The 20307-nt window shown below is 39.2% G+C and overlaps 1 protein-coding gene across 2 annotated transcripts in view; it reads right to left on the reverse strand.

Moving 5' to 3' along the window:
- The window catches only part of LOC132125498 (S phase cyclin A-associated protein in the endoplasmic reticulum-like), a 113138-nt gene that overhangs the window by 16428 nt on the left and 76403 nt on the right, over nt 1–20307 (reverse strand). For both annotated transcript variants that reach the window (XM_059536936.1, XM_059536937.1), the window contains 3 exons: nt 11507–11630; nt 7691–7911; nt 4472–4627 (listed from right to left, as the gene is read on the reverse strand). In XM_059536936.1, the coding sequence (XP_059392919.1) occupies nt 4472–4627; nt 7691–7911; nt 11507–11630 (501 nt within the window). The remainder of the gene's footprint in view (nt 1–4471; nt 4628–7690; nt 7912–11506; nt 11631–20307) is intronic.

Genomic DNA, 20307 nt, shown 5'->3' on the forward strand with positions numbered 1-20307 from the left:
CATTATTACAAAAAAATTGGAGGAATTGGAGGGTGAAAGTCTTGCAATGGGTTAACAACAATAATAATACTAATAAATTATTATAAATTATGTAGTTTTTGGCAAAAAAAAAAGTTTTTATAGATTTTAAAATCTAAATATGAAATACTTTAATTCTATGCAGTGTTCTGAAGATTCTGTATTAGATCATGCATATCCATATAAATATGCATATATAAAAAAAAAATCATAAAATCCGTATAAAAAAACTTCAAGTTCAAATCACACGATGTAGTACAAAAGGCCACTTTGTTCAACAAGTAATAGTTTTTAGCCAGACTGACACACAAGAAATGAAAATCAAATCGGGGTCAAAGATATCCTTATTTTATTAGCAAGGCCAAAGGTGCTTCTAATTGTATCACAAGTATCATGCCAGTACAACTAATGTTCTCATGTTTATGCACCCTTCAATCGGAATCACTGGCCTTTCAAACAAAGTCAGCAGTGCACAGGGCTGTTGTATGGTGTGCAATGTGGCAAAAGGTAAAAGGGGTGTGGTCTAAAACATCATAATCTGAGGTGTTGCTGGTTATTTGCTTAAGCCACAAAAACCGAAGACCCAGGATGTAGGGGAGTGTGGGATGTCTGGTCCCTGCGGCTTCTAGATTTACTTGCTAGACCAGAGCCTGTCCGTTCTGATATAAATAACGAAGGCAAAACCTGTCTATGAAGCATGCCTATGGGCAAATATGTTTAACTGGATACATCTGGCCCTGCCTTGCTCAGGAATGAACACAACGACACAGCGAGGGTGGATGTAGTCTAATATATGAAGAGAGATGGGAAACACTTTACACTTCTCAGCCTGGGATCAAGGACTGGAGATCAGAGACAAAGACATTAAGAACAGAGGAGGAAGGGGCTTACACACACACACACACATACATATATAGTGTAGAGTGATGGATAAAATTTGATGGACAGAACTAAGTATAGAACAGATGTATAAAATGTATACTTACATGGATTAAATATGATGATAGATACATTAGATGCATGAATGTATGGAGAGAAGTCAATAGAGCATATTTGGGCAGATTTATAGAATGAATATAGAATGAAAAGCAAGAATGTGATGGAATAAATGTGTAGACTGCATAAACTGAATCTTTTGGACCAATAAATACGTAGAATGTACAGAGGAAAACAGTATATAGTGGCCAATGTTTAGAACGAATATATAAAATGTATAGAATTTGATAGACAGGTATAAAGAATGAACATAAAACTTATGGAGATGGACAGAAAGCTGTGTATAGAATAAATATGAAGAACTTCTAGAGATGGATAGAATGTGATAGATATATAGAATTAATATACAGAGATGATAGAATGTGTTAGAAAGAATGAATATATAGAACATACTGAAATGGACAGAATGTGGTGGCCAGATGTATAGAATATAAAGAGAGCTGTAAAAAATAAATATATAGAGACAAATACAATGTGACAAACTTAAAGATAGAATGAAAGTTGACATTTAAAGAAGTGGACAGAATGTAACCGACAGATATACAGAATGAATATCTAGAGCATAGGGGGAGAGGGATGTAGAGGTGAGGTAAGGACATCGTCTGATCAGGTGAATCTTGGGGAATCTGAGAATCTGACCGTCCAAACATCTCATTCAACAATGACAATCCTGGAGCACTCCACAAAGCAACAGAAGAGCCAAAGTGGAGGGAAGCCTTGGAACTTGGACAGTCATCTGTCAGCCAATAGCACTGACTCCACAACTATGCAAACTCACCTCACTCTCTGGCCATCTTGGGTTGCAGCACATTTAATTAAGACCCATCTTACCAGATTTACAGCAGCATGTTTGTGTGTCTCAGTCAGGACAACACCCTGAAGATTAGCAGGATTGGTAACTTCATACCCCTGAGGGTCTGGGCAGGAGAGCTCCTTAAGGCTGATCTGAGACGAGATCTTCCGTTACCGTCTCAGTGGCAAGAGTCTGTATTTTGGTATCAAGGGCTGATCCCTAAACAGCACAAAAAAAGGGCAGGTTCTACAAGGTGTCACATTGCAGTTGAGGAAAGGTCCATGAACACTACACATAGTGCACTGAAGGGGAAACAGACCTTTTGGTAAGCCAAGGGGGGAAAGGGGTGTCAAGCTTGGTGAGGGGGAAACCTCACCCTCAGCAATGAGATCACCGCAAGTGCACGAGAGATCGGCTACTCAGGAATAAGCTTCCGGGTGGAAGCCACCTTGTGGGATAGATCTCGGCTCTGTGCCTCTCATCTACGCTTAACCTTAACCGGCGAAAGAAAATCCCCAGAACTGGTCTCAGTTCAGAGGAGAAGGTCAGTATCCGCCGACAGTTGTGATCAGTGTCCACATGAGGGAACAAAGACTTGGTTCTCACAGAGTGACTGTGCATGACGTACTTCACATATCCTGACCCTGAAACAGGAGACAGCGGAGTGGGAAGAAAGTGAAAGGCCTGACAGAGGCAATTTGAGCCTAACCACTGACCCCAAATAAGCATCGTCTGATTAATCCATGCTTACAGCTAAACCTATGGTAATGCTGTTAGCGTCTATCTGATTTAGAGAGGACGAGATACAATATATCTGGAAATCTGATTTGCCATGAAACAATTTTCTTGAAGGAAGGCGATTTAATGACTGGAGAAAAAATAAGGTTTCTAGGTTGGTCAAGGTGTCTAAAACTCTGCTGGATCCATGACACCGTGGCATAGAGTCAGAAAGGGAATTGGGTCAGGATCCCAATACGTACTGAACCATTTCCCGACCCCTTGCCTGGTCTCTCTCCCAATTCCTTCTTGTCGTTTTACACCAGGAGTGCTCAGACTTGCTACAGTTGATTTGAATCTAACCCTGACCAAACTCACCTGTGCCAATAATCAATGTTTAGGAGTCCTCAAAGACTGCATATGGGTGTATTAGAGTAGAAACTTTGCAGGAAGGTAGATCTCCAGAAGCAGGATAGCGCTCACCTGCTTTATAACAAGGAAAAGCCCCATTAGTTAACTTGAAAAAAGAAAGTCCCCTGATCTAAAGGAGAACAAGCAGATACTCCACAATTCCAATCTATTCTGAGTGCAACACAAGCCACAATTCATAAGCTAACACGTCGTCATTAGCTCAGCACAAGTGCTCCTTGACAAGCTTTCATTGGCGTTGATGACTATCGATATTTAATCCCACCAAATACACTGGTAGTCGGTGACAGAAACACAAAGCACGCACTGTAAAATCAAATCCCAGGGTCTGTCTGCTGCAAGTGAGCAGAGCAACTCGGAAATGTCTAACACGAACCACAAAGGGACAACTTCCTGGCTTTCAGCAAAGTGAAGAATGATGGAATGGAGCGTTGACTTCATTTTGAAAGATGTTGATTATGCTGCTGAGCAAGACTATTAAAGAGAAGAACTGGCACTGGAGTTTCTCACAGATATTCAGTGTCAGAAGCCAAAGGATGTTGGGAGAGACACTAGAGTTGTCATAACCAGCTGGGTGGCGTTATAGCATGGAACAGCTGGAACAGAACATAGCTGGCCAATAAAGGAGGAGCTATGACCTTTGAAGAAACTCCAAAATCCAAGTGGAATGGACTGAAATATGAATTTGTGCAAATGCAAGAACTATAGTGGAGATCAAGACAGTTTAATTCAAATTGTTCTGAAACACATCAGTAGCATGGTTGAAAATATATCAGTATCACTTTCTTCCTACCTTTTATCACACCTTACAACCAGGTCTTTTTTTTCAGCTTCACATTTCATGTTAGATTGTGTTTTCCCAATGTATACAAACGACCACTCCTAAAATGTATACAGTGCAGTTTAACGAATGTTGAAAGCAACAATGCAGCATCACAGTGATTTGTCTTTTCTGCAAGTCAGGGTCAGAGGTCAAAGGTGGGACATCACAAGCTGTGACTGTGTGGTTAGCCTCTGTCAGCAGTTGTGCATGCACAAACGTACTCCAACGCAGATGTGGGTGGGCCACAGGCAGGAGTTTACAGTGCGGGGAGACAGAGCCGTGGGGCCGCTAGATGACTATCAGCACAGGCTCTGCAGGGCTAGTGTCAGACAATGGGAAATGAGCTGCTGATTGATGGGGCTGCTGCTTCAGACATCTGAACAACAAAACTACAGTGGACTTCACCTATTCATTCAGATAGGAATGAGGTTATCTACTAGTCTGGTGGATGTTTGGTAAGGGTGCAACCACTATAAATAGATACTGTGAATGTATCATGGTACAGTGATTGTAGTATGATTGAACTTTGAGAACCCTACAGTACTTAATATCCACCATGGTAACTAGAAATACCAAAATATTGTAAGGATGTCCTGGTATATGCCATGCTACGTTTTTTTGTAAGCAGACTGGCTAGGCATTTCAAAGAGTGGATGACAATGGAGACAAATTAAGTAACATTAGAAATCACTCACCGACCAGTCACAGCAAAACACAACTTGCACATCCCATGGAGGAAAGCTGTGGCTTGCTCGAGAAAGGCAGCCATCTTGGGACTCTCGTCAATTGGTCCTTGTATGGACAGGAAACAGCCATATAGCTTGTCGATCAAGCCCATGTTCACCACGTAGCTGAGGGAAACAAGCCGAAATGCATCAGACTTAACAAAAAAAATATTTGAATGACAATCTCCTTGAGTGGGTTTGGGTTTATCTATAGTCAACATTTGTTTTCTGTTATTCGCCATTTTGAATGAATTTTCCACCAAGTTTGCCACACTATGTGGGATTGCCTTCTCTGGGGAAAATGTGAAGGTGCCTTGAGGGTTAGTTCACCCAAAAATTTTAATTCTGTCATTAATTACTCACCCTCATGTTGTTCCAAACTCGTTTTTTGATGCTTATGTCATGGACTGTTTTAACGATGTCTTACTTTCTGGGCGTTGAACGTGTCAACTGCGTTGCTGTCTATGCAGGGTCAGAAAGCTCTCGGGTTGCATCTAAAATATCTTAATTTGTGTTCTGAAGATGAATAAAGGTCTTACTAGTTTGAAATGACATTAGGGTGAGTAATTAATGACAATTTTCATTTATGGGTGAATTATCCCTTTAATATTGGCCAAAATGAGAGCAGCATATGGTTTTGGACATTCTGTAACAGGCTTCAAAGTGGCAGCGCACTTATGAAACCTTAAAATGCTGTCTAAGTAGACATCTCAGAGCCATGAAGGCCACTGCAATCCAGAATACTCCTGGCCTGAAATCTGAGCTCTCATCTGAGCCCACAACTCCTACCTATTATGTCTATATCTCCAATTTGTCTGGTCAAATGAAAGGTCTCATGACCATGTTGGTCCGCACCCTCCTGGCTACAAATCAGGCCTAATAACAGTATTAGTGGATGACAGTGTCTCCGTGTGCCAGCTCAGATCTAGAACAGGAGGAAAGCCCCCCTTCTTCCCTCATGGCTCAGGTATTCTGTCCCTCCACCCTCTTGCACTGCTGAAAGTCTCCTGGCAGTCAATCACTGGACCTCCCAGCAAAGTCTGGGCCAGCGTTCTGTGGCTCCAGCGCAGCAAAGAGCTGAGTCAGTTGCAGATCCACATCTCACACGCTCTACTTTAGCTTCTGTTACCCAGTCTGTATCTTTCTCCTCTTCATTCTCTCTTTTTCTACTTCCTTCATACCTCCTTTTGTTACGGCTGTCAGTCAAATGAGGCTGCACTCAATAAAGGTAATTACAATTCTCCCTCCCCCTTCTTCTCAACAGGTCAGCCATCACCTGAACTAAAGCCTCTTGTTATGGCTTTATCCTCCTCTAGGGTTTGGCTCGAGCAGAAAGCGGCTTTCCACACACCATTGTGCAGCCTTTCATTAACTTCATCCAGGCAACATAAGCCAAAGTGATCAGTCACGATTAGGTTCCGCCAAAGGTCTAGCGGACCTGGATGTGACTTGTTCATAGTTTTTCCACCTACAGCAAATTCAGTTATACAAATTCGGACTCTTATCATTTGGTTTTCAATAAATGTTTTTCATTAGACAGATACTGAGAGAAATGTGACCATTTTTTGGATCCGTGGCCAGCTGTTAATGCCTACCTGTACATTGAGCCTTGCTGGTCATATGGGAAACGCAGGTTTAAATCTGGTCTTTGTACCACTTCTATTCCCCCCATAAATCGGTTTCCTTTTTACTTTTGCAGTCAATGAAAAACTAAAAAAAGACAATTTCTTCTCTGCAGTTTTATTTTTGGTAATCCAGCCACTGCTTGGTCTGTTACGGCCATGTCTGTAAGGTCACTCCACGGTCACTGCACTGGGATTGAGACTGCTCGTGTCAAACAAATCATGGGAGGGAACACCAAGGGATTGTGGGAAGCTTGAGATTCTTAGCAGGCTGGGCTGTCTGCCTTTCCTCAGAGAGCAAGGGAAAGCCCAACACTGGCGCTCTCCTCCACACTGCCCTACTCTAACGCTGAGTTCAACTTCAAGAAGGGAATTTTGGCTGATGTAAAGATGAAAAAAACTTTAGATCACGGATATAAGTTTCTGGCTAAGTTTGGAAAGAGTTGCATCCAGGAGCAAACTCCACCCAACAAATGTGCAGTAAACCAGGGTCCTCATTTATCAACAATGCGTAGAAAAGGTTATATAATTTGTCCCATGAATGAAATTTATAATGTGTGTAAACCGGGTGCCATTGGGGGGGGGGGGGGGGGGGTGATTTTGAAAACCTTTTTCTTTTTGGAAAACCCTCTCTCCATAGGATTTAGGTTGACCCAACACCAGAGCAAGGCTTTATAACGTAACCTTGGGAAAAAAACAAAAAACAAATCTAAATTAAGTGCATTTTGCTTAAAATAAGTAAAAGTATCTGCCAGTGAGGGTAAGAGAAATTATCTTGTTTTCAGAGGATTTCACTTGTTTTAAGCAAAATTCTCTTTAGATTTTTTTTCCGCCCGTTAAACAAGACTAAATATCTTGTTTTTTTGCTTATCTAGTAAATGCATTTTGATCTAAGAATTTTTAGATATTTTGACTAGAAACAAGACAAAACACAAAGATAAGCCTTATTTTGCAATGTGTCTTTTTTTGCAATTTACACCAATTATGCAGAGTTGTGCTTATATTTACACACATTCCTACATTTAAGTACAAATTGGTAGACACTTTGCATGAAACTATTCTTACGCACTCATTATGCACACATCTGTACATACGCACCGTTGTAAATGAGGGCCCAGGTCTTTATTAAGATTATTGTCATTAAATTGGAGTAGATTTTTGAACAAATTTCCAAATTGTCTGTTCATGCTAACCTCTGGATCCATTCCAAGAAGTCATTCCCTGCACAAGGGATCTCATTCCAAAATTTTTGGAAATTCTTGAGTATTTTACATTGGAAAAATATTGTTGCAAACAAGAGCCAGGTCATGTTTTCATGCCTTCGTTTGACTGATGAGCAGAAGGTGAGGTGTGCAAAAAGGGAAAAGAAAAAGGCAAACTCTAAGACTGCAAAGTACTTCAGGTTACTCCCTGTACACTTTGCTCTTGTTTGGCTGATTTTAAACCAGCACTGTTATCCAAAAAATTATGTGATTATGTAACTTATGTGTTACTCAACTGGGCATAAAATTAGAATTCAAGAAGCTCAATCAGGTAGAGTCATGGAAAGAAAACATAAAACAATAACCTGATGAGATCTTGAGTACGTGTGTTGAAGTTCTCACTGGCAACAGGTCTGCTTTTGGCATCTGGAGTGCATATACGTGGAGCATCTCTATCCAAATTAGGTGGGTGCAACTGCCCCAGCACTGTGGCGACTGTCTGCAGAAGTCCTGTAGTCAAACCCTCAAAGACCTGCTTATTGACACTGCAGCTGAAGATGGACTTGTCCTCATCTGGCACAAAGAGCTACGGAAACAGGTATAGATGTGTTAGTCAGCATTGATGGAAACAGAAAAAGCCATTGTGAGAACGAGTCACTACCAAGAAAAAAGACAATGGTGTCTAGACACGTTGGAGCTTTCAGGTTTCATCAAGAGCTACAGATGAAACATCTTTGTCAACGGCTCTCAACATGTCTACGAGCGTGTCAAACATGGGAATGTCTAAAACTACAGTCATGTTCAAACAACTGTAGGCATTTTCTGTAAACTCTGTTTGAAGCTTTAATACAAAGATGTTACCATAACTTACACCATTAAGATGCAAATCCTTTTGCTGCAGTTTACAAAAAACACAATCATATTAATTGCATCCCTACAAGATGTACAGTTTTCAAAGTAACCATTGAAACTTATTTGGAAAGGTCTAAAAACACCTTTTTAAATTTGCAAACACTTCCTCAACTGACTGATGGTTGCCTCTTACACCAATCTTGGCAGTGACAGACATCTGAGATCGCTCAACAACAGCCCATGCTGGTCTCAATTTCCGGCCAGCACTGTTGCACAATAGACAGGGTCATTTAAACCTCAGCTTGCATTTTAAAACATGTCCAATTAAAGCAGAGGGTGCACATGAAAAGGATCCTGTCCTCTTTTGTTTCCACGTGCAAGCCATTAATCTTTGGTTGGAATCCTGATCCTCTAGCGCATAAATAACTACAAGGGTGCTGCTCTATTATTCATCAGCTCTGGGTTATAAATTGGTATTTACAACTCGAAGCGACATTGTCACTGGTGGCGTGCCAATGGTAGGTATTAGAGAGGTATTCCCTTGTTGGCGGGCGCCACTGGCAGGCTTGAGAAAGGTGGTTCATGTAACAAGAATGGGAGGAAGGATAGGGAACATACAGTAAATGGATTTTTTCACTCAATGTTTATGCATAAAAAAAGCGAAGCTTCTAACATAAACTGTCTTCTTCCATGATCATTTTTTTTTCATGCCAACTACTTTCACAAACAGAATTATAATGGCGAGTTAGTTAATGCTAATTAAGCTGTCAGCATGTTTATAGCTACCTACCTGAACCTTGAATAAAGTTTGTTGCTGCCACAGTAATGCAAGGATGCATATTTAGCCAGCACAACTAGACCGTGATCTATTTTGATTTATTAAAAAAAAAATGCTTGTATTTATTTAATTTTTAAATAATAATAATAATAATAATAATAATATTACATACACACACTGTGTGTGTGTGTGTGTGTGTGTATGTGTGTATATGTACATATATATATATACACATTTATACTTAAATTAATGAATTAGTGAGTCAATGAATAATTAATAAAAATGTAATTCTTTAGCATATTTATTAATTTCCCGAAACATGATAATTTTGTTGTTTGCTATTATACAATTTTATGTGTCATATATAAGGTGAAACGCATTAAGTTGGTTTAAGACTACTCAGACATCATTGGTTAAAGACAAGAAATACAAACAGACTTTAGCACAGGTACAGCCCATGTTAAAATGGCAGTTTTTACAGAGGAATAGGTTAGTATGCTGAGAAAGCAGGCAAAACCAGCTACATTCTCCACAAATCTAATTACAGAGAAGGGAAGGGTAGACGCCAATACTGGCCACACTGGGGAAAAAAAAAAAAAAAAAAAAAAAAAAAGGTCAGTTTGCAAAAATAACTTGAATATCGCTCTTTACTGACTCATTCACTTCACTGGGGTGACAATTCTGCCTGTTTATATCAATCACATGTCAAATAATCAGCGGGCTGACTGACTGTTGTGTTGAGTTTGAAATAAACCCCTGTACCCCCACGAAATATTATGGCTCTTAGACTGGGACGCACACTGACTGGAGCTTGCGCAAACACACACCTACAAGCCCTATATGACTCAGTCACTGCGTCTCATTCACTAACTTAATGCACATATTAAAATGTAAAACCTGCATGCACAGACATGATTCCTCAAAATCTGCATGTACATTACAATGCAATGTGTTAACTTACATATTAGTAAATTAATAAAACTGACTACTCATTTGGTCTGCACATTATGTCACAGTAACAAAAATGATATGGGATATGTTCTGCATGAAAATGCAGCCAATTATGTGTAATTTGGGTCTATATGTATACTGTTTACTGTTTATGATGTTCTTTTCAATCAACGCTGAGAAACGCATGTAAACTCAACCCCACTGGCATCTGATGTCTTTCCATACTTGGTCTCAATGACATGTTAAAAAGCTTGAAGCGTGCGATCCGCTTGGTTCTGAAGCCCCCTTTGCCAAAAATCAATGGACAGGATGGTGGGAGAGAAGCACAGGCGGTACGCTGAAGTACAGACAAAAATAAGGGGTAGACGCAATGTGAAATGTGATTCAGCAGTGGAGCTTTCCCAGATCTTAAGATGATTCAGTGAGTCATATAAACAAGAGAAATGTTGTATGTATTAAAATCCATTTTGGCGCTTGCTTTAAACTGGTAGATGAGCTACATATGCTCTGGCAAGATGAACAAGGCAGAAATGACCCTTTAAACATGACAAACAGCACTTCAGGCCTTTAAAAGCTGAAGTGGAAGTCACATCCTTAGAGTATTAGTTCACCCCAAAAATGAAAATTCCATCAGTTTTTGCTCTCCTTTATGTCGTTCCAAGCCAATATGACTTTCCTTTTTAAGTGGAACACAAAAGGAGATATTTTAAACAAAGTACTGGTCCCTCTTTTACATGCATTCATAATAAATGGGAACTGGAGGTGATCTCTAAAGCATATCTAAATAATTGATAAAAAAAAAAACACTTTAGAATTTTCTGTTAAATAAACATTTCTGGTAAATATTCCTTAAAAATAATGTTTTAACAATATTATTATAATTTGTAGTACTATAATTACATTAAGTAATACATTTCTGTCACAGTTTCTTCAAGTTAAACCAAACTTTTATTTTGATGGATTGCGACAGCCTTTAGGTTTCGGTTTGTGTATGATATGACAATAGTTTTTCTCTCAAGAAACGGTAAACGTTAATGAAGTGCCTAGAGATCATGTTCGTTTGTTCATCTGCTCGTATATTGAGTCAGCGTCAGGCGCTTATGTGTATAGTAAACAAAACCGTGCGTCTGTGCCATTCATTCACACAGAGATGTGCAGAACATGAAGGATTCATATTTAAAGAGGTTTTTTGCTGCTTAATATTCATAGACAGTAGTCCATGTTGCATATTGATTAAGTGTACTAACCTACTTTTGATTTATTCATCCAAAATTTGGCAAATTCCGTGGCATTCTGCGTTATATGGTAAATTCAATTTTTATGACCGTATTCCACAATTCCATCCACGTTTTCCGCATTGTGGAAATCATAGGGCTCTACATTATGTGGAAACAGGTGGCCAGGATATAAAAATGTTGGGATGCACAGGAAGAAAGTAAATAATAAAGCTTTGCAATGACATGAGGGTGATTTTTATGTTTGGTTGAAATATCCCTTCAAATGACAATAGTGTAGTGACAGAAACATGGATTAACGGCACATAAAGGTCCTAAAACTGAGCAGGATTAGGCAAACTCAAGCTTGAGCCACTAATACTCACTGTTAACTGATGGAGGAGAAGGTCCATGAGAAAGGTAATTTTGTTGCTGTACAGAACATAGGAACAGTTGTTGTGGCAGTGTACACAGGACAGGAAATACGTGTTCACGGCATTGCAGAGGGACCTAAAGAGAAAGAGAGAGGGGGGATTAGTTTTCAAAAGCTGACTGCTTCTCCTGTTTTGAGGTTTCCATCTAAATGATCAGGATACAAAGCAGGCCCCAAATAAACATTTAAGGGTTACTCAGACTCGCCGTGTAAAAGATGAGCCGGGTTCTCTGCCGTAATACAGTAAGGTTATCTGAAGAAATTGACACTTAAAGCTCAGAGTGTGAACGTCGCATGCAATCCAAGAAGCATGACAACACTTGGAATATTATGCTCAATGGAGTTTCTCTCAGGAACAGTTCCTTATGCAATGCTGAGGAGAAAACATGAGATGTGCCGTAATGAGGGCTCAATCGCTCATAGAAAAGAACGACTGTGGTATTAGTATGATTTTTTTGGGATAGGATACCATGGTAAGTTTTTTCTGGTCACACTTTATTTTAAGGTCCAATTCTTGCTATTAACAAACAATTAAAGGTCCCATGACATGGATTATTTCCTTTTCTTTAAATGCTTTTTAATGTTTCCTTAGGTGTACTTATATTGTTAGTTGTTTTTACTATTACAGCTGTTGAGATTAACGAATCGTGAAAGTGTTGATTATATAATTATTTTTTCGATCTTTTCACATCACACGAAAGGCTGCAGTGATGAGCATTGAGTAGACAGATTCTGTTTATTGCGTGAATGCAGTGATCTTGTCATTATTGCAACAAGTTTTCTCTCACAAAATGCTTTCACCACAACTAACAGCAAACACATGAATACAGTAAGAGCTTTGTTGTGCAGCATAACAGCGTCATTCATTGTAACGCCAGTTTAGGCAAGAGTGCAGATATACTCGCGATGTGTGACAGCTCCGAAAAAATAAAGGGAGCGTTCTTTGATCGCTCTCTGTAGTTAAATCACAATTTAAATAACAGATTTGTTTCATGCTACTAAGAGAAACAACGTGAAGTTGATCGTTTAGTCACTGGCTTGATTCACTGATGCATAAACAGTATTAAACGATTTAGAAAGAAAGTCTGTGTGAACTTGAATAATTAGCTACACATCAGAAACCACTGATCACAGATCAGGCATTAATGAACACTGTTACTCACTGTTTGTGGCGGTGCTGTCGAATCCATATCATAAAAGTCTGTTTGTAACGCCTGTGCTGATATTGCGACTGAATTATATGTAAATATTTGGGCGGGCAAAGCAGAGAAAGGGGAGGTAACATTTCTCCTTATAACGTCACCAGGAGGAGATTCAAGATCAGCCCGTTTGAGCTTCCATCTTCTCAAAGGCAGAGAAAGATAGCAAAATCTCGATTTACACCGATTAAAATTTCTAGAAACTTGGGGACAATATACAGACTAGGGGGAACTCATATTAATGTTAAAAAACCTCAGAAAGTGAAATTTTCATGTCATAGGACCTTTAACTATGATTTTTGCATCAAGCTCCTAATTTGCTGATTATTAATAGAAAGGTTGTAGTTAAGTTTAGGTATTGGTAGGAATAGGAATGCAGAATACGGTCATGCACAATAAGTACTAATAAACAGCCAATATGTTAATAAAAGGTATGCAATTAAGCAGATAATTTATAGTGAGAATTGGTCCCTATATTAAAGTGTTACTTTTATTTTGATGGATAAAAAAATAAAATAAAACTAAATTAAACCAACACATACAGACACACACACACTTCCACAGAAATGTGACTTTAAATATGATGATCTCCTTGGAAGTGACAGTAAAAATTAATTATTAAATAAATTAAATATTAAAATACAGTAATAAAATATATAATAACACACACACAACCGTTCCTTTTTTTTTTTTTTTTTTAGTAAATGCATGCCGCTGCATGTCGCTTTAAATATATATATTAAAAAAAGTGTCATTTTAATAAAAAAATTCAAAAATTCTTACTATTTTAAAGAATCCTCAAAAAATGCATCACGGTTTCCATAAAATAATATTAAGCAGCAACAACTGTTTTCAGCACTGAAAACAATAAATAAAAGTTTTTTGAAACAACAGCATAGTAGAATGATTTCGGAAGAACCATGTGACACTAATGAAGTAACGACACTGGAGTAACGATGTGGAAAATTCAGCCCCTGCATCACAGGAATAAACTAGTTTTTAAAGTAAAAAAAAAATATTTAAAGATGCAATAATATTTCACAATATTACAGTATTAACTGTATTTGATCAAATAAATGCAGCCTTCACAAGCATTAGAAAATTCTTTCAAAAACATTTTTAAAAGTCTCTTAAACAAACCCCATACTTGTATATAAAATACGACACCATGGCATTCCCACTGCACCGTAGTACTGCCACAGCTCTTTATTTTAAGGGATCTTACAACAGACTCAATTAGATGAAATGGAGAAGAACTGAATACTGAACATCTGCCTCTCTTTCGCGTTTCCACCGTCTCTTTCTCCAACTCCTTTCTCTTGGCTCTTGATAAGAGTCTAGCCGTCAGCGCCTTCAGGCCAGCAAGCCACTGTCAAGTCAGTCAGGCCTCTGTATTTTGTCTGTTCCACACCAGCCCGAGAGGAGATTAATGTAGCTGATAACTGACCAGTCACTCCGCTCCCACTCCAGACCCCCAATCCACCCCTCTTCCCAACCAGTCCTTCATTAGTTAATATTTTCTGACAACTGTATATTTTATCCCAAAGCAGAGTGGCGGGGCCCTATCTGCCGTACGGACAAATGGAATCTGACTTTTCTTTTTCAAACCAGGCCATGTTTACTTCCAGCCATAAACATTTTGATATCCACCGCAACCTTCGCCATCTGTTCGGCATTTTCAGCCAAACCGTATTGGCACTCGTAATAAAAATAGCACGGGCTTCGAAGGCCTCGGCCTGTCAATAACTTCCATCCGGCTGACAAAAACACCAGTGTATATTTTACCCACTGGCGGGCTGATCAGGGAGATAGCGGTGCGAGTATTGACATAGCGGTGTAAAAGCGTCAGACATGCAGTATGAGACCGCAGGGAAAACATTGTGCCTGGTCTGCTGGGAAAGGATCCAAGTATTCCCCGCACGCCTCGTAGCTTTGCACTTTCAAAGCCGCTCGATCGTGACCCGTTATAAAAATTGTGTGTACGTGCACTGCTATTAATCGACAGGTTTTCACCTCATCTGAGCAGACGATAAACGTGGTTGACAAGGGTGTCGAAAGAGGTCTAGTTCAATTAATACGCAACATTTGAAAATTGCTCGACGGCCAATGGAACATTGATTCACCAAAGCGTAAACGCTGATGTGTTTCCTTCATATTGATAGAAGGATACCGGTGAGTGTAACGGTGCTTGGGGCAAAAGGAGGAGGAGAGGAAGGACGGATGGTCATGGGTGAGTGGAGTGATACACTCAGGGATTCAGGGTTCAGTCAGGGAAGGGAAATGTGAGATCCCCTCCAACCTGTGCACTCTGGGCAGCAGACCAGGACTTCTTCAGCCACACTGATTTTCCACCATTTTTTTTTTAATTCTTTCCATCAAATGCTCAAGCATTCTCAATGTGTCTGTTAGGGCGAGCAGGTTTTGGCTAAATGAAACCTAAAACATCATATGACTTTCACATATGCGTTCTACGCTTTTTAAGAACAGGAAATGATGTCTCATCTCTGTTTGTCATGGAATTTCAGGTATCCATATTGTTTCTAGGCAAGTTTTTAAAGGATAAGTGTAGTGTCAAATGACCAGACGAGGATTGTATGACAGGCCTCAGTGTCAAGGTTCACTTTGCCTTCTCAAATATAAACCGCGGATTGAGGGTTTAAACACAAGATTATCACATTATCGTAGTACTGCACATTAACTGGGAACTGAAATTGCGCTAACAAGTGTGAACAACAATTTTTGCTCCAATTTATAAAAAACGAATGAGCTTCGTTATAAATAATTTTATTAACTGTAAAAAAAGAATAATAATAAAATAAATCTCCATCCCAAACCATAAAATTGATATGACGTTTAAGCAAACTGATCATTAGAAATGTATATTTTTATATTTAAAATAAAACAGCGAAGTTACATACATGAAAGTATCCTAAAAATGTATCAGAATTAGACTACTTTTGCGTTAATGAGCTACAAGCTCTTGCATGAGCTCATAAAAGATTCACAGTAAACCTGATCTAGGCGCACATTGACAGGGTTTTGAAGGTATGACCGAGGCTATCTGATGTCTGTCCAGTAACGCGTAGGGAGGAATGTGAGGAGTGGGGGCGGGGCAGCCCCAGGTGGCTCGCGCAGTTAAACGGCAGATTATAGAGCACACGACTAATTTCTTTACACTAATCTTATTAAAGTGTAAAACAGCTGTCGACTAGCCAAATCTCAACACCAACCTCCAGTGCTTGCACTGAACCCCCAGTATGAAACGAATAAGAGCATTTGAGGTTTAAAAAAAAAAAAAAAAAAAAAAAACAAAGTAGCAGATTGTCAGCAAAATGCTATGCAGGTTAGGATGTTAAGCTACCAAACAAGTTGTTTTACCTAGCTTTTGTTAATTGTAAAATGCACGTACACATGAAGTGCCAGAAGCAGAGTTTGTCACAAAAAAATGTCAGACATGTCACAAAGTATAAATGCTAAGCATAGCTACTGATTGAAATCTCACTTGGCTAATCACCAGTAGTGATGAAATATCACATTAACTCACCTAACTGCTTGTAGCACTTTGTCAGATAATTACACAAAATTACTTTGTTTGTCAGCTCTGCTAATTGTCAAAACCGATAAAAACCATTTAAGCCCGTCTAGTTTGAAAACTCTTCGTAAGTGATAAACATAGTATGGCAATGAATAAGCATTAATGAAGGCTACCATAAGTTACATTCTAATTTGTCGAAAAACACGAGAAAAAAAAATCTGATGAAATCTGATGAAAAAGAAACCATTTTGGCTAATGTGATGGATATCTGACAATAAATGAGAGCTACCTAGGCTATAGCTTTATAGCCTATAGTTTATCTCTGTTTGCCATGATTAACCAAGGAAGCAAATATGTGGCAATGTCTAAACAATTTTAGACATTAATCAAGTAAATAAAACTATCAAATCAAATAATCTATCAAACAAGTATCTATGTCTAAGGCTTTATTTTCATATGAATTATGTTCTAGAAACTGAATTGTCAAAAGCAACAAAAGCATTTAAACCTGTCTAGTAGTGTTGTCATGGTACCAAAATTTCATCTGGTCATAAATGAGCAATAACCAAAACTACTTTGATCTCTCTGTTTAACATCAAAAGTGACAATAACACCAAGTACAATGTCTAAACCATTTTTGGCATTACTAAACTATTTTGCTGCTGTTGATGAATAAAAGAAGAGAAAAATCTAGTGTCCCTTAATTTTTGTATGCTTTTGACAGCATTAAGTGTTAGAACCGGAGTTATTCTATATACTACAAGAGTACAGATGTGACTGTGATTTAGTTAGGTTGCGGCCAGTTCTGTTTATTGTTAGGAGTTTATAACATTGAGTATCCAAGTTATTTCCTTTCATGCTACACTACATTCTGCAGCTTTTGATGATAAACTGAGCATTAAATCAAACAGCAGTTGTCGTGCTGTGGTTTGTACATATGTTTTTTTTTATATGAGCTTTGTCAGTTAACACAGACACCTCACCTCATCTACCTGCTAAATTGACTGCATTAAACACCCCATGCTGCTACTGTCTGAGTAATGGAAAGTTTTTTTCAGGCCATCCATCATCTTGAAACCCGTTAAGATACTTCGAAGCTGTCACTGTCCTGCTTGAAATGATATCCTTACACCCCAGCCCACTGCCAGCCATAAACCGGGGTGCTTTTCCAGCTCGCTCTCCTCTAATTGACGATGATTAGCATGACATCCAACACCGGCCCGCCGTGCACGGCCTCTGCCTGTCTCTCCCCTTGACGATGACAGCCTGCATCAAAGATTTTGAGGAGCAATTTGGTGAAGTGCCATCGTACTCTGTCTCAGGTTACTCGAGGAGTATGTAACACTGACCCACATGTGCCAGGTCGTCCCCGTGAGCATGCAGCATTCCTCTACTTGAGCAGATCCGAGATTCCCTTGTCGCAAGTTACATTTTGACAACGCAATGTGAGCTCTGCCACAGGCCACCTGGTTTACAAACAACAGGCATACTGTTAATCTGCCCATAATAAAGCATTATCTTGTTGACATAAGATTAAGTTGCCAAGCTAATCAATGGAGATGGTCTCTATAGTACTGTATTGCACTGAAAAGGAAAAGAAGGGCCACCGAGAAAAAGAGCATGCTAGAAGGCAAGAGATAACAGATAGAGAGCTGCAGATAATAAGCTCCGTGATCTCCTCACCTACTCAAACTGGCTTAACCTCAGCTAACCATGAAAATCTGACCCTCTGATTAGTCAATAAACACAAGGGGTGCAGACTTGCTTAAGGTGTGCCACAGGGCTCCGTCCTCTACACCTTGCCTTTCTCTATCCCCATTCACCTCATCCCCTGAGGGGTGCTCCTCAGCTTGGGTGGCCTCTGGCCTGGATGAGGGTCACTGGACTGACCTCTGGAACTGAATTAACCCATTCTGAAATCCATAGGCTAGCTCAGAGACAGGGAAGCAGATGGCTAAGAAGAATTCAAGATGAGGGGGAGAACACCCCTAGACTGTCTGTCTGGCCTAAAGTTGACGTTTCTCTGCAAGAAACATTGGCATGATCTTGTCCTTAGAGACAAATTGAACATTCTTTAAGAAGGTAAAGCTGTAATGTCATACCATTTAAAGCACTGCACAAACAAACCTGGACATGGCCGGTAACACAAATGGTGTGATATGTAAAGGTCTCGGAGTGTCATCCATGTAAATTTGCTATTAAGCAGGAAAATAGGCTCACTTGGGCCTGTAGTTCACATTTCCAAATCTGTCAGCATAATCCCTATATTTGCATTTCACGCTTTTATTCAAAGCAACTGTCAGCGCATTCAAGGTATATGCTTTTATCTATTATGCTTGTGCCATATTCTACCTAGTGAGGAAAGTGTAAGACAGGAGTGTCCAAACCTGCTTCTAGAGGGACACTTTTTTAAGCTTAGCTCGGACACATCTGCCTGAAAGTTTCTAGTGTTTCTAAAGACTTTGGTTAGTTGGTTCAGAGGTGTTTAATTAGGGCTAAAGTTAATCTCTGCTGTAAAATGGCCTCCATTAGCAGAACTACATGCTCCTGGTGTAAAAGGTAAGGTAAGTCTTTGACTGCCAGGATAACTTCTATACCTGATTTTTAAACAGGAAAAAAAACTTTAAGGAACAGAAAAGGTATCTGGAGCCAATGAGAAAAGGTGACAAGCAAATGTGCCTGACAAACAATACTTCCTTTCATTGCAATCCAAATGACATTTAATTTGATTCTACCGTTGATCTTTCCTGATATCCTGAATGATTCCAAGACACCCATTCAAACAGCTGTTCCACAAAAGGCTGGTCATAAGCTGGGACAAAAGTCCTGGTGCACCACACAGCGTGCACACACAAATGCACGCAGATAGACATGTCACATAATGGCATCCTGAAATGAAACCACTTGGAGAGAGTTTGCGAGAAGCTCTCACTGGGAACATTTAGTCATCATGTGACACGGAGGTTGAGGTGACAGGCAGTGGCGCATCAATGCGTTCACTTCCACTTAGAAAAGTGAGACAGCCAGAATTGAACGCAGTCGGGCAATCAGTTTAGCAGTCACAAGTGCTCCTAAATTACACCGATCTGTGTAAGACCTTAGTGATTTCCTGTTGCTGTTCAGAAGGAGTAGTTTTAGTAAAAGTCATTTGTGAAACTCATTTAGGAATGACCTGTGGACTTGTGAGTGTGTGTGAGGCTCTAGGGAGGAGTGTGACTGGATTAAGCTCCATTCTGTAAGAGAGGTGACTGTGCGCTGACAGCAGTCTGGTCCAGTGCCCAACTTACAGCACGGACTTCCCACTATCCTCCTCAGCAGTGACCCCTACTGGGAGACAACGGGACTTGTCTTTTCCTGGATAAACTGAAAAGCTCAGTTAAGTCTAAGTGTAAATATAAATTCTTAATAACAGTGACCCTGACCACCTGGTCCCGGAAAAATGTTTTGGAAGAGTAGAGGTTTGAGTCTTAATGCTGAATGAAATTCATTTTTGCCATTAATCTAGAACACAGCAGTCATTAGGGAAGCCAAATGCCATAAACTAACTTAGAGCATTCAACTAGCTCTAACAGCAACTGAGAATAATAGTTTTGAGATTGGTCATCCCCTATGCATTTTGAAAGTAATGCATAGTATTCTTCTAATTTAAAGGTTGAAATGTCACTAAATACATTGTTTGCAAAGTCATCATAGACCAGTCCTTAACCCTAATAGTGACCCCAATCTCAAATCCACTTCTCCGTTCTTGAACATGAATGCTTCCCCATAATGTTAACTGAATTAATATATATACATATACATATATACATATACACATATACATATACACATATATATATATATATATACATATATACATATATATACATACATATATACATATATATACATATACATACATATATATATATATACATATATACATATATACATATATACATATACATATATTATATATATATATATATATATTAGTGCTGACAAATGATTCATTGCAATTAATCACACCCAAAATAAAAG

The sequence above is a fragment of the Carassius carassius genome, chromosome 43, assembly GCF_963082965.1.
Source record: "Carassius carassius chromosome 43, fCarCar2.1, whole genome shotgun sequence".
Taxonomy (NCBI): Eukaryota; Metazoa; Chordata; class Actinopteri; order Cypriniformes; family Cyprinidae; genus Carassius; species Carassius carassius.